The following is a 21,010-nucleotide window of genomic DNA, read 5'->3' as shown; positions in this document are numbered from 1 at the left end:
AGATATTTGAGGTACTGTAGAACTTCTAAGGACTTGGGTATCTCTCCAGATAAGTTGTTACCAGCAAGATCTAACAACTCCAAGCTTACTAATCCACCAACAGATATAGGAATGGAGCCCTCTAATTGATTGACTGCCAAACAGAGATTGACTAGAGATATGAGCCCACTAATTGTTTCTGGGATATGACCTGATAGTTGATTTCTTGATAAATTCAACTTTGTTAGGACCTTCATATTTCCAATATCTAATGATGGAGACCCACTTAGGGAATTGGATGACAAGTCGACCCTCAAGAGATCTGTCAGCCTCCACAAGCTCGAAGGAAACCTTGAAGTTAATTGGTTGAAAGCTAAGTTGAGAGATCTTAATGAAGTCAGATTATTTATGCTTTCGGGAATCTGTCCGGAAACCTAGTTGCCACCTAAAAATAACTCTCCCAATCTCCCTAAGTAACAGATATCACACGGGATTGGACCTTTTAGTCTATTACCAAAAAGGTACAAACGTTCGAGCATGCTTAATCTTCCTATTGTAGTTGGAATAGGTCCAGCCAAATCATTGCCGCTCAGGGACATATATGTCAATCTACTTAAATTGCCAATATCTATGGGATTGTTGCCCTTAATATTGTAACTAGTGAGATCAAGTTGTTCAAGAAAGGTCGAGATGATTCCAATGGAATTAGAAAGGACTCCATTTAGTGGATTCATACTTAGTTGCAAATTTTTGAGATATGCGTTGTTTGAAAAATATGAAAAAATACTCAATTCTGAAGATTCAATAGTCAAATTATTGGATCCGAGGTAGAGCTACCGGAGGAGCCTTAAATTACCAAGTGTTTTTGGAATCAAGCCTGAGAATGAGTTAATTGTCAAGATGACTGTAAAGAGCTGTGAAGCATTAGAAATAGAGGCTGGAATCATTCCACGAAGTTCATTATTCCCAAGAAAAATCCCTGTGAGACTTGGAAGGAATAGGCCCATATATGATGGAAGAGTCCCTGAGAGGTAATTGTCTATTATTCCAATCTCCTGTATTGTTGAGATATTGAATATCTCCAGTGGAATTGTGCCGACAAAATCGTTAACTCCAAGATTGAAATGCTCTAGGTTCTGCAAATTACCAATTTCACTTGGTATTGCACCTGCAGTCACAATAAATCTATTAAAAAAAGATTTTATAAAAAATCAAACATACAACTAATAATTAGTTGTAAGAGAACAATCAAGACTTGACATATACACCATGGAGGTTGATTATAAGGCATGCAACATTTATAATTGGTTGAGCCACCCTTGAGTTGATTGCAGTGGTACTGGATCGGAGCCACATGCACTCTAGTGAGTGCAGTTTTTACATAATCACAATTTTTGTTTTCCTTGTCGCACTGACTAGAAGAATATTTTGAGAATTTTTATTAATATATATTCTAACCATTGAAATATTTTGATCTTTTCACGAAAAAATCATTTAGTTTTATTTGCTTAAAATTAATTCCAATATCTAAAAAAAAATCCCAACTTCCAGACACCAAATCATATGTACTAAATCAATGGTGACACAGTGGCATCTTTATTATCAACCAATACAAGACGTCAAGTACCTTCGAAGTTGTTGTAGCCAAGATTTAAACTTATGAGCTTTGTTAAGTTCCCTATTTCGGGTGATAGTTTTCCTGTGAAATTATTAGTCCACAAGACTAAAATTTGCAACTGTTTGCACTTGAACAAATAGGATGGGAGACAGCATAACCTACCTATCAAGACTAAATATTATATATACCTTTGAAGTTGTTATTGGCAAGGTTTATTATATAGAGGTGTTATTAGTTGTAGTGAATGTGATGTACTGTTAATTAGTTTGTTACTAGTCAGAGCATTTGTATTTTCTTGATGTACTTAAAGAACTCCAATTACCGATAATACATGAGTTCTTTCCCATATAAATCATACCGTTACTAAAGAGGAAACCTCTAGGTTCTGCAAATTACCAATTTCACTTGGTATTGCACCTTTCACAATAAATCTATTAAAAAAAGTGTTTATAACAAATGAAACATACAATTAATAATTACATGTAACGTTGATAAGGCATGCAACATTTATATATTAAAAAAAGTGTTTATAACCTTTGATTGCAGCCACATGCACTTTAGTGGGTGCAATTTTTACATAATGACAATTTTTTTTAACATGTCGCACTGACTAAAAGAATATATATGCAGGCAACCATAATGAGAATCATTCTTAATATTCTAACCATTAAAAGATTATGATATTTTCACGAAAAAGCATTAAGTTTTATTTACTTAAAATTATAAATTCCAATATCTCAAAAAAAAAAAAAAAAAAAGATCCCAATAGCCATTTAGAAAAAGTAAACTTGACAATGAGATTTAACAATATTGGAGAATAAAATTATTGCTACTTCTGGCTTATCCTTGTGCATGACTTTTTAATGGCAAACTCTAGGGAAAATTACATATTCCACCACGCAGTGGTGTCACTAACCAACTATTTTTTTGCTTTCATTTGGAAGCACCTAATTCGAGAAGATCAAATAATATATATAGTACTAAATCAATGGTGACACAGTGACATCCTTATAATCAACTAATATAAGACATCACATACCTTCAAAGTTGTTGTAGGGAAGCTGTAAAACTGTGAGCTTGGTTAAGTTCCCTATTTCGGGTAATAGTTTTCCTTTGAAATTATTAGACCACAAGCTTAAATATTGCAGCTGTTTGCACTTGAACAAAGAGGATGGGAGACTATCTGTGAAACGTGCAATTACATTAATTTAGAAACAATTAAATATTGGAATTTACTTACCGATAATTAACAGCATAACCTACCAATCAAGCTGACTAAATATATATACCTTTGAAGTGGTTATTGGCAAGGTTTAACTGTGTAAGCATGGTTAAGTTCCCTACTTCCAGTGGTAGTGTACCAGATAACGTATTATTGTCGAGATCAATGTATTCCAGTGAAGACATCTTGAAGATAGAGGCTGGAATCGTTCCACTAAGTTCATTCCCCCCAAGAGAAATCTCCCTGAGATTTGGAAGGAAGTGGCCCAGATTTAATGGAAGAGTGCTTGAGAGGTGATTTCCTCCTATGGTGAAGTATTGTAATGTTGAGATATTGAATATCTCCACTGGAATTGTGCTAACAAAATTGTTTTTTCCTAAATTGAAATACTCTAGGTTCTGCAAATTACCAATTTCACTTGGTATTGCACCTGTAGTCACAATAAATCTATTAAAAAAAGATTCTATAGCAAATAAAACATACAACTAATAATTAGTTGTAAGAGAACAATCAAGACTTGGAATATACACCAAGGAGGTTGATTATAAGGCATGCAACATTTATAATTGGTTGAGCCACCCTTGAGTTGATTGCAGTGGTACTGGATTGGAGCCACATGCACTCTAGTGGGTGCAGATTTTACATAATCACAATCATTTTTACACCAAATCATTTTTGCTTCGCTAAAAGACTATCAACTTCAAAGTTTTTACACATGCTGAGATCAATGTATTGCAGTGAAGACATGTTGAAGAAAATGGAGGGCACTGGACCTGAAAACTTGTTTTCTGCGAGAGAAATTACTTTCCAGGTAGACATCTTGAAGATAGAGGATGGTATGGAGCCCCAAAGCTGATTATCTTCAAGTACAATTTCTTGCAATGAAGATGTACTGTTAAATATATAAGAGATGATGGGATTTCTCCATTGAATTCATTGTATCTGAAATGCAAGAGTTCCAAGCGATAAAGATGAGACAATTCGTTTGGCAGTGAGCCATGAAAAACACCAAATCGTTTTTAATTCGGTAAAAAACTATCAACCTTTCAATTTAATCGAGACTGAATATATACTAATCATGAATGGTGATATATATATATCAACATAGTCGACCAAAATGAGTTCAATACACCATTCTTGCCTCTTCTGTAACTACAAGTCTACAAAAAACTTTCCTCTCGTCGAGCAGAGGTTTTTTTCTCTCGCCCCAGTACAAGGTTGAAGGGATGGCGGACACTTTGGATGAACTCTATGCAAGTCTGTCCTTAACTGAGCAGGAAAATGAAGAGATTTCGGTGGAGACTAGCAGACTGGATGAAGTGCTAGAACGGGGGGAAACCTGTCTGATTATGAAGCTTTTGACTAGAAAGCATTATAATCATGAAGCGTTTAAACGGACTGTGAGGAAAATTTGGAGGTTAGGGAAGGCTGTACGATTTCGTGATCTCAATACTGAATTTACGCTTGTTGAGTTTGAAGATGCCTGAGATAAGGAAAAGGTCTTGAGGGAGGGCCCTTGGAATTTTGATAAGCATCTAGTTCTCTTGAAGGAGTTTGATGGGCTGTTACAGATTAACAAGCTGGAATTGATCCATGCTCCTTTCTGGGTCTGATCCTATGATTTGCCGTTAATGGCTCGTAATAGTGATGTGGGGCATCTGATTGGGAGTGCTTTGGAAGAGGTTTTGGCAATTGATCTTGACAAGGGTGAGATGGAGTGGGGAGAGTATATGAGGGTTCGTGTAACTCTTGATATTTCGAAGCCTTTGTTACGTCGGAAGCGTATGGCTATGGGGGAAGGAAAGTCATGTTGGGTTCGTTTCTCTTACGAGCGATTACCTGACTTATGTTTTTATTGTTGCGTAGTTGGCCATACACTAAAAGAGTGCACTACTGTGGACACTACTGGCTTGGACCATGAGAAACTTCCTTTCGGCCAATGGTTGAGAGCTGGGTTTTCAAATTCTCAATAGGGAGGGCGGCGTGGTGCTTGTTTTGTGAAAATTATAGACCCGAGGACGACGGTTGAGGCGACGGGGGCTGCTACTCCGACAAGTAGTAAGGGTGGTAGTGAGAAGGGCCCGATTGTGGTGGAAGCAGTTACATCTCCTCTATGTGGAAACGTGGGAGCGTGTAGTCTGGTACCTAACGAGCCGGAGTCAACTACGGGATCGACACCTTTGGGTGCCATTGGTACGCCCGCTGTTTCAGGAATAGTGGTTGATGAACTAGAGAAGCAGTTGAAAGAAGATGGGGCAAAAGTTTCATTCATGGAGAAAAAGGAGGATGATGGGCTTACTGAAGTCGTTATTTTGGATGAGTCACCTTTGGGCTTGGGCTTTGGTTTCAGTCCCACTTGTGCGGCTTTGAAGCCCGACTTAAGCCCTTCTCGTCCATTACAACTTACGGCTTAGAGAAAACCAATTCGTGCTCGGGGGCGATTGCCAGATGCTAGGGTTTCCATTTCGCCTCCTGGCTCTGCTCAGGGAGTGGTAGAACTCTTGGTTTCAATTGGCACATTGACTCAAGGAAATCATGGCAAGAAGAGAAAGAGTTCCTTGCTGTTGGCGAAAGATACGATTCGATGTAAATGACTTGCGGGCTCTGTTACGACAGAACTAGTTCCAAAGAGATCGGCGGCGGTTGGTGAACAGCCCCGCCGGGTCCAATGAAGCTCTTGAGTTGGAATCTCCAAGGCCTTGAGAACCCACGGAGTATTCGTACTCTTCGTGATCTGATTACAAAGGAAGTTCCTGATGTTATTTTTGCAAGAAACAAGATTGACGACTCGGCAACTAGATTACTATAAGTTTAAGTTTGGATTTCGTAATTGTTTTGGTGTTGATAGTGTGCGGCGTAGTGGTGGTCTTGCGTTGCTATGGAATGATGAAATTAATGTGTCTATTGTTAATTTCACTAACCACCATATACATGCTGTTGTTACAACTACCGCTGGAGGAAAATGGTTTTTAACAGGGGTATATGGGCACCCCGATTGCAGTTTACGATTTGAAGTGTGGAGTTTGTTAAAGTTTTTAGGCCGTGGTGTTAATTTACCATGGGTGGTTTTTGGGGATTTCAATGAAATTCTTACGAACTCTAAAAAGTGTGGAGGGAATTTGAGGAGTGAAAATCAGTTAAGGGAGTTCAAGGAGGTATTAGCCATTTGTGGGCTCAGAGATTTGGGTTTTGTGGGCCCTCGTTATACATGGAGTTATAGGAGGGAAGGGAATGGACTGATTTGTGAACGTTTGGACAGATTTCTTGCTAACTCTTTGTGGTGTGAGTTGTACCCGCATCTGAAGGTTATGCATGGAGTGGCAGCTTATTCTGACCACATTTCTCTATGGTTAGATACAGAGGGGGCTTTTATTAGAAGAAAGGGTAGACGATTATTTAGATTTGAAGCCATGTGGGTGGGGGAAAAAGAGTGTTCATCCATTATTGAGAAGGCTTGGAAACCAGTGGATAGTTCTACTTCTTTGTGTCCTATTATGGAGGGTATTTCAACCTGTGCAGTGGAGTTGGGGAAGTGGAATAAGATTTCTTTTGGTCATGTTCAGAAGGAATTGTTCAATGCAAAACTAAAAATGAAGTTGTTGCAAGAACGTGACCCAAGTATGTCTCTACTGCATGAGCATAATGAAACTAGGGAAGAGGTTCAAAAGTGGCTAGAGAGAGATGAGTTAATGTGGAAGCAGAGATATCGGGTGCTGTGGCTTAGAGAGGGTGACAGTAATTCAAGGTTTTTTCATTCTAAGGCTTCTAGTCGTCGACTGAGGAATAGTCTTGTGCAGTTGCAAGATGAGTCGGGAAATTGGCTTAAAGGAGATCAAATGGATAGATTAATCACTGATTACTTTAGCAATTTATTCTCAGCTGCTGAACAAGTGGAATTGGGGGAGGTTTTGTCTGGTGTAGAGGCAAAAGTCACTGCTGAGATGAATGTTGATCTGTCGAAACCCTATATGGCTGAGGAAGTAGAAGTCGCCCTAAAGTAGCTGATTTTCGACCTATTAGTCTTTGTAATGTACTTTATAAGCTTTTATCCAAGGTCATTGCAAATAGACTTAAAAACATACTGCCTAAAGTGATTTCAGATTCTCAGTGTGCGTTTGTTCCCGGTAGACAGATCTCTGATAATGTTTTAGTAGCATATGAGTTGTTACATTTTCTGAGATATAAGAGAACTGGCAAAAGGGGCTTTATGTCCCTTAAACTTGATATGAGTAAGGCATATGATAGGGTGGAATGGGTGTTTTTGAAAAAAATGATGGGAGCACTTGGTTTTGATAGTGGACTGCTCGGTATGGTGATGAAGTGTGTGAGAACTGTCTCTTTTTCAGTGCTTGTAAATGGGAGTCCAACGGGCTATATAATTCCAAGTAGAGGGATAAGACAAGGAGATCCATTATCTCCTTATTTGTTTCTATTGTGTACGGAAGGTCTTATTTCCCTCTTAAAATGAATAGTTGGAAGGGAGGTGGTTAAAGGTGTTAGAATTAGTAGAGGAACACCTAGAGTAAATCATTTGTTGTTTGCGGATGATAGTGTCATATTTTGTAAAGCCGATGTTTCTACAAATGAAAAAAGCCACTCTTTGTTGAACAAGTATGAGAGAGCATCAGGACAATGTATTAACAAAGACAAAACTTCCATTGCATTTAGTGGAAATGTAAATGAGAAATTGTAAAATGAGATTATGCAACTTTGGGGGCATCTATACTCAACAGTATGAGAAGTATTTGGGCCTTCCACCTATGGTTGGGAAATAAAAAAAAAAAAAAAACAAGCTTTCTCGGGTATTAAACAGAGGTTGTGGAAAAAATTATAAGCGTCGAAAGAAAAGTTGTTATCTCAAAGGGGTAGGGAGGTTCTTATTAAGGCTGTAGCAATGTCTATTCCAACATATGCTATGAGTTGTTTTTTATTCCCTAAATCCTTGTGTCATGAGTTAGAGATGATGATGGCTAAATTCTGGTGAGGGAATTAGTCTCAGGGGAAAAAAATACACTGGGTTAGTTGGGAGAAACTTTGTAATTCCAAGTTTAGAGGAGGGATGGGTTTTAAAGACTTAAGGCTGTTTAATTTGGCACTTTTAGCCAAACAAGGATGGAAGCTGATATCGAATGAGGGCTCTCTTCTCTACATAATTTATAAAGCACGGTATTTCCCAAATACTAGTTTATTTGAGGCAAAAGTTAGCCTTAATTCATCCTATGCGTGGAAAGGAATTCAGGAGGCTGTCAAATGTTTGGCAAGAGGGTGTAGATGGCGTGTGGGCAATGGCAAATCCATTAGAGTCTTCAAAGATCCATGGCTTCCAGATTGTAATGGGCTTTCCAGAGTGCAAGATGAAGCTGAGAGTGATGCTGGCTTAAGAGTACAGTCCTTAATTGATGTACATACTGGTTGGTGGAAGGTCCATAGTCTAAGAGCTCTATTCAATCCAAATGTGGTTCAGCAAATTTTGAAGATGAATGTTTCCATAAGTTCAGATGATTCTTTGTTTTGGGTCCATGAGAAGAATGGTATATATTCTGTAAAGAGTGCTTATAGAGTGTTACTGCAAAGTCAATCCCATCAGGTGGTCAGAATTCAAGAGAAAGTAGTCATCAAGGTTTTTGGAAATGTTTGTGGGGTTTGAAGCTATCAAAAAAAAAAAGAAAATATTTGCATGGAAGGCATGTCAAGAGCTGCTGCCCACCTTCCAGAATCTGAAGAAAAAGCATGTCTTGGAGGTTGATCAGTGTGTGTTTTGTGATCAAGTAAGTGAAGATGTTGCTCATGCTTTATTTTTTTGCTCAAATGTGAGGAAGGTATGGCTGGATTTTTTGTTCTCAGCTGGGTATTGTGGATGTTGCTATTTCTTTTTGGGATTTGGCAAACTTGGCTTGGGATAGAGGGGCCGATGAGTTATTGGCCAGATTTATTGTTATTGCTTGGGGGCTTTGGTATAGAAGAAACAAGTTTCTTTACGAGAAGGTGTCTATGCAACTCAATGAAGTAGTGAATAATGCTTTACGTATTCAACGGGAATATAAACAGTTGCAAGTTTTTTATGTTTCTAATAAGAAAATCAATAAAGTTGTGACTTGGAATCCACCTCCTCTTGGCTTTTTGAAGTTGAATGTTGATGGGACTATTTTTAGTGATCAAAATTCTACTGGGGTGGGAGTAATTCTTAGAGATCATAATGGTGATGTAGTGGTGGCCTGTAGTAAAGCTAAAAGAGCAGTCTTATCTGCAGAATTTATTAAAGCTACTGCTTTGTTAAGGGGATTACATTATGTGTTCAATGGGGTATTCCAAAGGTGTTGCTAGAATTTGATTGTTTGATACTTGTTGATGCTTTGAATGGTATATATGAGTTCCTAACTGATTTTGATTTTATTCTACAAGATATTCGTAGACTCATGTGGGGTTTTCAAGAGGCTAAAGTAGTTCATGTTCATCGGCTGGGCAATATGGCTGCTCATCGGTTGGCATGATATGCTTGGGAAGTGGATGATATTGTGATGTGGTGGGACTCTTGTCCTTCTTTTCTAAGTCAAGCTATTTGGCTTGATAAGATTTCTATTTGTAAGGATTCTACTTGATATCAATGAATGTTTCAGTTTTATCAGAAAAAAAAAAAAACATAGTCGACCAAAACAAGACTTATAAGGTTATATTACATTAAAAGAACTTATTTACTTATAAGGTATAATACTATAAGCTAGCTAGCATTGTTAACTTCTCTATTTTCAGAGGTACACTCGACAAAGGGATTTAACAATATGGGAGAATAAAATTATTGCTACTTATGGCTTATCCTTGTGCATGAGTTTTTAATGACAAACTCTAAGGAAAATTACATATTGATCCACCACGCGGGGGTGTCACTAACCAATTATTTTATTGCTTTCATTTGGAAGTACCTAATTAGAGAAGATCATATAGAGAACATGCATATCATGTACTAAATCAATGGTGACACAGTGGCATCTTTATTATCAACTAATACAAGACGTCACGTGCCTTCGAAGTTGTTGTAGCCAAGATCTAAATCTATGAGCTTGGTTAAGTTCCCTATTTCGGGAAATAGTTTTCCTTTGAAATTATTAGAAGACAAGTTTAAATATTGCAGCTGTTTGCACTTGAACAAAGAGGATGGGAGCTGACTACCTGTAAGACTTGCAATTACACTAATTTAGAAACAAATATTGGAATTTACTTACCGATTATAATTAACAACATAACCTACCAATCAAGACTAAATATTATATATACCTTCGAAGTTGTTATTGTCAAGGTATAAATCTGTAAGCATGGTTAAGTTCCCTACTTCTGGTGGTAGTGTACCAGATAACTTATTATTGCTAAGATCAATATATTGCAGTGAAGACATGTTGAAGAAAATGGAGGGAATTGGACCTGAAAACTTGTTTTCTGCGAGAGAAATTAATTTCAAGGTCGACATGATCTTGAAGATAGAGGATGGTATGGAGTCCCAAAGCTGATTATCTTCAAGTACAATTTCTTGCAATCAAGATGTACTGTTAAATAGAGATGATGGGATAGTACCTTCGAAATTGCTGATTACAAGAATTAAAAATTGAAGTTTGGTTAGCAATCCTATCCATGACGGGATTTCTCCACTGAATTCATTGTATCCGATATGCAAGAGTTCCAAGCGATAAAGATGAGACAATTCGTTTGGCATTGAGCCATGAAAATGATTGTTCCAGATGCTTAGGTTGACAAGAAATGAAAGGTTTCCTATATGGGGAGGAATGGTTCCTACAAGACCATTGTTCGAAAGATTCAAGGTTGTAACCTGATGATGTCTGGAACCATTGGTGACACCTACCCAATTGCAAATTGAAGTACTGGAGGACCAATTTGTTGACAAAATATGGTGAGGGTCATAAGAAATATGAGCTTTCAAGGCAAGAAGAGCAGATTGATCTGTGGTAATGTTGAGAATTTTTGCATCAGTACTTAAACTAGACATGAGAAGCAATGCTAGAAAAAAGAGGATGAGGAAACAAGTAGTTTGGTCGGCCATCATGAGTAGTCTACGTGGAATGAGGTCCTGGGATTTGTGTTGCACTCAAAGGAAGAACGAGATCACTGATATTTAAAGAAATTGCAGGTAGCATTCGGAACAATAAGGTGGGGACGCTCTGTCATATTTAGTTGTCATATTCTTTCCACCGAGAGAATTTTAAAAGAATATTATTACAATGCATGGATTTAAAGTTTATTTGTTTGTCAGCTTTTATCTTTTTCTTCACGTACACGGTGGACACAAATAAGGAATTAGTGTAAAATATTTGTCCTTAAATTCAAATAAGAACTTGAAATAATCTTTTTCCAACCGTTTTCACATTGTTTTGAATATAGTTTACCTGAAAAATTGATTTATTTTGCCCCTATACATTGATTATCGCCGCTTATATTAACGTGCACCACAAGTACCGTAGCTGACGGTGCCTCACTGGGAGAGAAAAATGCCACATATATTGGCCCCAACTAGCTAGAAAATATATCGCCTGAATATATACTATTTTAATGAAATGGACATCATGATCAGAAAGATCAAAGTCAATATATAGGAAAATTTAAAGCTTTATCCGCACCGAATTTCCATAGTCTTTCCTCTTCCACATGTCCACTGATGAAATTTTAAAGAATTTCTTAATTTCTTTTTACTTTTTTTTCTGTAAATACAAGATTTTGGCTAGGACTAGGTGACTAAAATGATAAGATTTACCCTATCATTATGTTTGTAATTATGGATGAATGTAAAATATTTATTAACTTTATTTATAACATTATTAAGTTTATCTAGAAATCATAGAGTTTGTTTAGATAAGTCAATTGTGTGAAAATTGAGTCCATAAGAATCTGCACTTATCCAAAACAGAAGCTGAACTGGAATAAGTTACTGTAATGAAGAGTTATCACAAAATCTTAGCAATTCGTCAGTAGACGTCTTACAACAGACTAAATTCGTCAGCAAAGTCCTACCTCAACTGGAAGTCTTTTCAGACTTTATATTTAAAAGAATTCGGTTTATTAATAACCTAATTCACTATAACAAATAAGGTCTTTTGGCACGAAAATTTTTGTCCCAAAATACTGGCATTTAGTCCCAAAAAATATTTTGGGACGAAAAAAACCGTCCCAAGTTCGTCCCTATAAAACTGTCCCAAAAGGTATTTTGGGACGAAAATCACAAATTCGTCCCAAAAAATATCTTTTGGGATGAAATTAAGCTAGAATGTTTGATCGCATTCGAACAGAATTTTTTTCTGTGACGAATTAAATTCGTCTCAAAAATCCGTTTGAACGTAAAAAATAACGTTCGAACAATGAGGAATGGTTCGAACGGGTATTTCATGACCGGTCGATCGATATCAGTTTATTCGACCAAATACATATGAAGAAACGTTCGAATAAAAAAATTGATAATCGAATGCAAATAGTGAATTGCATGTTTGAACACATTCGAACAATGCGCAATTTTTTACCGTTCGAACTCTAAATTTCGATGTTCGAACGTTTAATGAGAGTTTGAACGGTTATTATTTTCTTGGACAATACTTAAAACCAGATAGATATTTATATTTCAAAAATACATTACAAATTGTTCATTATAAATAATACTAATCTAATAAGTCAGAACTAAATAAATAAAATACTAATAATACAAATAAAATTATCAGTACGTGATATATAATTGTTCAATATGCAAAAACAATTTTAATGAAATTCAATTGTTTGGAGGCCTAAATTGTTGCATAAGCATCTGCATTTGAAGCTGCATCTATCTTTGTTGTTCTTGCATTTGGAGTTGCAGCTCTCTTTGTTGATCTTCTTGTTGTTTTATGCGCATCTCCATGTCTACTTGTTTCGTCAATTGAGCCTCTAACTCCTGTTGTTTTGCCATCAATTCTTCGATCCTAGAATTTGCATTCTCTAACGCAATGACAGTTGTGCTTGACGTTGATGAAGAGCCTGAAGGCTTTACACAGCGACCCAAACCCCTCAAGTAGTTCGAATGTTGACCCAGAACTTATGTAAAAATTTCAACATCACTTGTTGATGAATTATGAAATTAATATTGACACAATAATTTAAATATGGTTAATTAAAAGAAATTATAATACATACATAATTCTCATGAGCATTGGGATGAGTCCACTCTCCATTACTATTAGTATGTGATGCAGCATATAATTTTGTCAGATCATAATTGGTATCTGACTCTTTCTACAAGAGACATTGTTAAGATATAAAGTCTATATTAAAAATAAACTACATAGAATTAAAAAAAGAATGTACATTACCGATTTCTAAGAGAGGCGATGGAAAGATCTTGAGTCTGCATGATGATGAATCTTTAACTTTGATATATTCGTTTTGTTTATAGAACTTCGCTCCTACATAGAAGTTGTAAAAGTTAATAAGTGAAAAATTACAAATATGACACATAAAGAATTCATTTAACTTACCTTATATGATGGATCCTCAAACATGTGGCAAAGTTTTCGCCACTCTTCAGGTCGGACATCCTGAAAAGGATGCTGGCGTGCATCTTCCTTGTTCACGTACTTCTTGTAATGCTCGTGATATTTAGCCTTATACTTGCGGAATGCATTACACATCAGCTCTTCGACAGTCCTACGCTCCTCTATTCGACCAAAATTTAGTTCGAAGTCATCCTTGAAAAAGTATATACACAAAGATATTATCATTTAGAATATTAAATAATATCAATAAAAATTTATTATTTAAATATTACGTACCAAACAATGATTCTTTATAAACTCTTTCACATCTTGCAAGACTTTATGTCATGAACTCGTAGCCAAAGGTGCATAAGTCTGTGTAAGAGCACCCACATGAGAAGCAAGCCAAGCTGCTTGTTGTCTCTCGCCTCCGGTATGTTCATCAGGAATGTTAACCTTAATCTTACCTACTTTACGATATTTCTCCAACGTCACACCTCTAGTAGTGCCTCGTCCGTGACTAGATTGTACCGTTATCTCTATAAAATGAGTATTAGCTATTTACCTAGTTCCGTAGAGTCAGTCTCTAATGGTGAGTCAGACGGAGAGCTAGGAACAGGTGGAGATGGGATGCGAACTTCCTTCCTCTTTGGTGGCATAATTGCGAGATATTATATAATGTGAACATAAAACCGATCAATCATCTGTATCAGTTTCATCTATAGATTCGCTCTCATCATCTGTAGATACTTCAGATGAGTCAACACTTTGATCAACTGTCGACTCAACTATTTCAACCTCAATATCTTCCCTATGTAATGGGATCATCTCATACCGGCTCAAATTCACAAATAAGTTAAAGGCAGGTTGACTCTCTTAGTATGCTTCTTAAGTAAAGGGATCATCTTCTTCTTCATCTTGTCTCTCCGCCTTAGGGATAATGTCATAAATATTTCTAGGAGAAAAATTTTATACTACTTGCGACTGATTTCCTAACTGAGGATCGTCTAAATAGAATACTTGAGATGCTTTGGAAGCCAAAATAAAAGGATCATGTTCATACCATTTTTTTGATGTATTAATACTCAGAAAATATTCATCCTGGCATTTTCCCCTTCGAAGATTGCTTAAATCCCACCAATTACACTTAAATATATAAACCACAAGCTCTCCCACATATCTCATTCCAATTATATCTATGATAACTCCATAGAAATCAACATTGTCTCCATCATGACTCCCTTCGACAAGGATACCATTATTTTGTGTTTTCCTATAAAGTTCTCACTCAATTGTGTGATATCTACTTCCTCGAGAAATACATGCAGAATATCGAGCAGTGCGTCTCGAGGGGCCACGCGCCAGTGCATATAGTTTGTCTGATATATCGTTCAGATTACTCGCATGCATTTGTACAACCTACATATTAAATAAAGTATAAACATTCAACCGTTAACAATCATCTCTATTTAAAATATGTTAGTGCAAAATTGCATATGTATTAATGTCATTACCCATTGTTCGAACCATTTCGGGAACTCCTGTTCATGTCTCTGGTCTATATCATTTACTCTCAGTTCTTTTAGCACGTTAATATGATCACTAAAATTAAAAATTATCAATAATAAGTATATTCGTATAATTGTTTAATAAGTAAATTCAATAATTAATTAACAATTAATTTGAACTTACTTCAAGTGGCTCTCTATCTTTGGACAATTATTTAGCACGTACCACTGAGCTTTCTCGAACTCCCTTTCACACAAATCATAACCACGCTGAGCACCAAGTGGATGTACTTGTTGGGAAAATACAGAAAATACGTTCTGTTGTCTTGCTTGGTCAACATCAAAGTTTCTTTCCGGCCGATCAAACATTGTGTCAATGCCATGGAAGTATTTAGAACATAATGTATGCCACTTATCATCAATATATGTTTCTGCAATTGATCCTTTTGGACGGGCCTTATTACCCACTGTGCGCTTCAACTTTCTAAGAAACCGGTCAATGGAATACATCCATCTATACTGGAGTGGTCCTGTAAGTCGAGCCTCACGTGGCAAATGAATGGCTAAGTGAACCATGATGTCGAAGAATGATGGTGGGTAAATACTTTCCAACTTACACAATATAACTGCAATTTCCAGTTCCATACGATCCAAAGCTTCTACATTCAACGTTCTAGCACATAAATCTTTAAAAAATGCATCCAGCTCAATTAACACAACCCGCACATATCTGGTCAAGAACCCACGGATACCAATAGGCAAGATACGTTGTAAAAATACATGACAATCATGGCATTTTAGTCCAGTAATTTTTCAGTCATTTGTTCGCACACACCTTGTTAAATTCGAGGCATACCCGTCCGGTAATTTAATTATCTGCAACCACTCACAAAATGTAGCCCTTTCATACCTTGACAATGTATACCACCCAATTGGCATGTAAACAGACGAGCCACTTTGTTGCAAGTGCATTTCAGGTCTAATTCCCAACCGCTTTAGATCTTTCCGTAAGTTTATATTATCCTTCGTTTTACCTTCAATTGACATCAATGTTCCTAACACAGACTCGCATATATTTTTTTCAATATGCATAACATTGAGACTATGCCGCAATTTTAACGTCGACCAGTAGGGGAGTTCAAAAAATAGACTTTTTTTTGTCCAATTCAACTCATTCGCACTTCGTTTTCTCTTCCATTATTTTTTACCAAAATCATTACTTCCGATATTCACAAACTGTACAATAATATCTTTGCCAGACAATAATGGTGGAGGGTGCCCCCATTCAACAATGCCATCAAACATCCTACCATTTCCACACCATCTATAGTTACCAGGTAAAAATCGACGATGACCCATGAAGTATAGTTTCCTCCCATACGTAAGCCTTCAGATTGGGTATGTTTGTTACATGTCGGACATGCCAATTTCCCCTTAGTGCTCCAACCTGACAAGTTTCCATAAGCGGGAAAATCATTTATTGTCCATAACACCGCAGCATGCATCTTGAACGACTTGCCTGTTGATGAATCAATGTTAAGACCCTCATTCTCCCACAAATCTTTCAATTCTGCTATTAGTAGCTGCAAGTGTATGTCTATATCATTTCTTGGTGATCTCGGACCTGGAATGAGCAAACTCATCGTGAAATATGGATCTTTCATACACTTCCACGGTGGTAAATTGTACGGCATAAGTACAACTGGCCAAGTACTATGACTAGTACTCATGTTCCCAAACGGATTAAATCTATCTGTTGCTAACCCAAGTCGAACATTACGAGGTTCTTCAGTAAACTATGGGTGTTCCAAGTCAAATTTCTTCCAAACTTGAGAGTCTGCAGGATGTGACAAAACATTATCATTTTTAACTCTAGATGATGAGTGTCATGTCATATCTACAGCCGTTGAACGTGACACAAATAATCGTTGTAATCTAGGTATCAATGGAAAGTGTTGTACAACCTTCCGCGGCACATTCTGCTTCTCAGTTGTCCATCTTGATTCATGGCAAATGGGGCACTCGTTCAACTGCTCATTCTCTCGCCAAAATAACACACAATCATTCTTACATGCATATATTACATTATAATCAAACTCGAGTCCTTTTTTCAACTGTATTGTTTCGTAAAAGTTGCGGGGTAAAGTATTGTCTGATGGAAGTGCCGCTTTAAACAGTTCAAGCAACATATTGATAGCCTTAATAGATATTCGGCATATGGATTTATATGAAGCATTCTAACTGTAAATGACAACTTACTATGCCTTCTACACCCTAGATATAACTCACGCTGTGAATCATTCCACAAGCGGGTAAAAGTGTCATGGCACGAATCATTTGAATTTGATGGATTTGTTCTACTTTCATCTATAAACATTCTCACACCAATGTCGCTCAGCATTTGCTCCATATCCTCTTCGGGATCGTCACCAACAACTTCAGGATGTACATCTTCATCGATGTCTTCTTCTTCATCTCGAAGTTCAAATGATGTTAGATACGGTTCTTCATATAAGACTCAATCGGTATAACCTTGGTCAATACCTTTGACAAACAGATGCTCTCTCACCAACTCTATCTTATGAGAACGTAAATTCTTGCAAAGTCGGCATGGGCATCTAATACGACTGTCACTGCCAATTGTACAGGATGCGAACTCCAAAAAATTTTTAACTCCTTTAGCGTATACATTGTAATCCTCACCCAACCGATCTCTAACTCGCATCAAACTCTTATCCATGTCTAATATCCTATTGCAAACAGTCACATGCATCAATAAACAATCAATTATCTAACATGTAGTACAATTTCTTCATTTCATCGGGTAGTTGGTCCTATCCCATTCGGGATTGTAAGATCATAATCGTCAACCTACCAACTATTATCTGTCACGTCCAACAAAATTTCGGCAGAATCTCCCCATAGTTCTCCAAATATGCTCGTTTGGTCATACACACCAACGAGTAATACATCGATGCACATTCACCAAAACTGCATATCCAGAGAACAATAAGGGATGACTCTACCAAAATCATAATGTCGGATGCAACAGATATAATTTGATAGTTTGCGAGAATGATCTTGCAATCCCAAACTGTCCACTCTGGACAATTCAAGAGTTATCAATCAACCATTCAACATGATTGATAACTCTCGAACGGGTCTAAGGTTTATTTCAATGCCAAGTAGAAGATACGATATTCAAACACAACAATAATAAAAAAAATGCGAGAATACAAGATGATACATTATATATCATGGGCATTTAAAGTATCCTAAATATATCATGGATATTACTTATTAGCTTAATTATACATTATAGTTAATTTTAAGTATTAATTAAAATTTAATTTTATTATTTGTTAAGTTAGTCCTCTTAGTTTAATATTAATTATCTTTTATTATTTGTTAAGTTAGTCCTCATAGTTTAATATTAATTATCTTTTATTATCTGTTAAGTTAGTCCCCATAGTTTAATATTAATTATCTTTTATTATTTGTTAAGATAGTCCTCATAGTTTAATTAATACTTAAATATTAATATGAATTTAACTATTAATAATCCTTATGTTTTTATAATATAATTTTATCCCTTTTAAGTTTGTTGTAAGATAGTTTTTACAATTATTATCTTTTAAATATTAATATGAGTTTAAGTATTATTAATTCTTACATATATATACTATATATAATCTACTATAATATTACATATTTATATGATAGTTTAAGATAGTTTTTACTACCGTTCAAACACGGTAATATATTGTTCGAACATGTTTATCCGTTCGAACGGTATATAACCACGTTCGAACAGTCTCAACCCAGATTCCAAACACCAGCCAGTTCAGACGAGTACTATCTCACAAAACATCATAAACTCATATTCAGAAAAAACTATAAACATACAACATATATACTTCGAATAGCAACCCTCTAACAAACATACAACATATATACTTCGAATAGCAACCCTATAACAAACATATTTTGTGTTTAATCTAACAAACACCTACACAATATATATATAAACTACAAAATCAATAAAAAAAAAATGATAGATTTAGAAGTAAAATAATAAAGAAAGTCATACCTTTAAGCAAAATATACTTAGCAATCCTCTTTGTAAGATGATAGAATGAAGGATTGTGTGAAGAAAATGTAAGATTTTGGAGAGAAAATAGAGAAGAGTCAGAGAGAGGAGAGAAAAATGAGGGACTGATGGCGTGCGGGAAGATTATAAGTTATGGCCAACCGTTCAAACGTAAATAAAGTGAGGTCCAACGCGAAAAAATTTCGGCGCGCCAATTTTCCCGCCCACACAAATTTCTGGATTACCGTTCAATCGGCTAAATATTACGTTTGAACGGTAATCCAGGAGTCTTTAATTCGCAAGGTATTTTTCCACCACTGCAATAATCCGTTCAAACTATAACAAAGAACATTCGAACGGTTATCCAAAATCATTAATTGGCGGAATGTTTTCCCACCATTGCAATAATCCGTTCGAATGTTTTTTTCATAAGTTCAATCGCAAATAATGTGTTTAAACGGTTTACGAGTACCGTTCGAACACATCACCTTAATGTTTAAATATATTTTTTTCATCATTAAATGAAAAGTACTATAAGATCATATGTATTAGTTATATATACTATCATATATATAGTAATATATACTATCATATATATAGTAATCTATTCTAAATATCATAGATATAGTATAGTATACTAAAGTATACTATAAAAATGTAAGATGATATCTATTAGTAATATATACTATCATATATATTAGTAATATATACTATATATCATATATATAGTATCATATATATTATACTATACTAAATTAGTATAAAGGAAAATATATTAGTAATATATACTATATGATATATAGTAATCTTTACTATAAATCATATATATCGTATCATATATATATTATCCTCTACTAAAGTATAGTGAAAATATAAGATCATATGTATTAGCAATATATACTCATATATATATAGCCTCAAATATACTAAGATCACATAGTAAAGTATATAGAAATTTATAAGATGTTAGTATATTAGTAATCTATACTCTCTATATATATGTTGTATAGTATCATATATAACTTATATAGTAAAGTATAATGGAATATATGGTATGATATATATTAGTTAAGTGTAAACTCATAGTATATAGTACTATATGCTATCATATATATATATATATATATATTTATTACAACCTCATATATAACACTTTGATAGTAAAGTATTATGATATATTACTATTATACTATAATAAAATACATATAAGTTATTATGTTTTCATTTAAAGTATTATACTATCATAATATATATTATAATATATTATAATATTACATATATATTACAGTATATATAATCTACTATAATAGTATATATATTATATTAATTTATAGGATTATAAATATAATATACATTTAATATAAATTTCTATTAAACTTAAAACAAATATCGTTTGAACGGTAAATATTAACGTTCGAACAGTAGTTTAAAACCGTTCGAATGGTCAAATATAACATTAGAACGGTTATCCACATATAAGTTATCACGGGCAGAGCTTTCTCTCACGCCGCCGTCCCCACCGTTTGAAAACGAGAGAAAATGTTTGAACGCCAATCAATCGCCGCCGTCTGCCGCCATAATCAGCACCTACGTCAAACACTCTTCTTCCCAAGTGAAGGTATGCATTTTAAAAGTTATTTTACAGTTTATTTTATGATTTTATTGTTTTATTCGTTTTTTCTAGAAAAAATTTATTTTTTCATCAATAGTCACCGTAAAATACCATAAATCTACGGTAGGATGTTTAGAAATGAAGAGTAGTATTTGCTTTGTCGAAGAAACCACAAAATCGATGCATTTTTGGGTGTTTTCATAGCCGCTGAGTTGACTCAGCCATGGCCGAGCTCGATCTGGTCTCCATTCAAACGTGTTCGAACGATTTAACCCTTACGTTCGAACAGTTTTAAAACGTTCGAACGGTTTTCAGTGTCCGTTCGACCATATATTTTATCGTTCGAACGATTTATATTAAATTCGAACCATTTACTTTGTATTAGTTTCTTAAATTGTTTTCATCGTTTCATTGAATTGTTCTATCAATTAATTTATTAAATTGCTATTAGTATATAATTTTGTAAATATTTTCGTCGTAAT

General features: G+C 35.3%; 1 protein-coding gene across 4 annotated transcripts; it reads right to left on the bottom strand.

Annotated features, from left to right (window-relative positions):
- Positions 1-34: 34 nt before the first annotated feature.
- LOC121266726 (LRR receptor-like serine/threonine-protein kinase SIK1) lies at positions 35-10,901 on the bottom strand. 4 transcript variants are annotated; one of them, XM_041170531.1, is made up of 5 exons: positions 3,698-3,824; positions 3,537-3,625; positions 2,887-2,974; positions 2,637-2,780; positions 74-1,147 (listed from the first exon to the last, which is right to left on the bottom strand). In XM_041170531.1, the coding sequence occupies exons 2-5, from the start codon at positions 3,564-3,566 to the stop codon at positions 813-815; spliced, it is 597 nt and encodes a 198-aa protein (XP_041026465.1). In that variant the 5' UTR covers positions 3,567-3,625; positions 3,698-3,824; the 3' UTR covers positions 74-812. The 4 variants fall into 4 exon arrangements, with proteins under 4 accessions (XP_041026464.1, XP_041026462.1, XP_041026465.1 ...); XM_041170528.1 differs by lacking the exons at positions 2,887-2,974; positions 3,537-3,625; positions 3,698-3,824 and adding exons at positions 9,840-9,986; positions 10,092-10,901 and having other exon boundaries at positions 67-1,147; XM_041170529.1 differs by lacking the exon at positions 3,698-3,824 and having other exon boundaries at positions 3,537-3,691.
- Positions 10,902-21,010: the final 10,109 nt, after the last annotated feature.

This window comes from Juglans microcarpa x Juglans regia, chromosome 5S, assembly GCF_004785595.1.
Source record: "Juglans microcarpa x Juglans regia isolate MS1-56 chromosome 5S, Jm3101_v1.0, whole genome shotgun sequence".
Lineage (NCBI taxonomy): Eukaryota > Viridiplantae > Streptophyta > Magnoliopsida > Fagales > Juglandaceae > Juglans > Juglans microcarpa x Juglans regia.
The sequence above is the reverse complement of the archived record's forward strand: the minus strand, read 5'-3'. Positions and strand labels throughout refer to the sequence as shown.

Excerpts from the sequence above, each read along its gene's own strand:
- LOC121266726 (XM_041170528.1), bottom strand. The coding sequence starts at position 10,281 with ATGTCGACCTTGAAATTAATTTCTCTCGCAGAAAACAAGTTTTCAGGT. Across the intron at positions 9,987-10,091 it reads TGACAATAACAACTTCGAAG|GTAGTCAGCTCCCATCCTCT; the intron begins GTATATATAATA and ends CAAGTCTTACAG. Across the intron at positions 1,148-2,636 it reads TCCCTACAACAACTTTGAAG|GTGCAATACCAAGTGAAATT; the intron begins GTATGTGATGTC and ends TTGTGACTGCAG.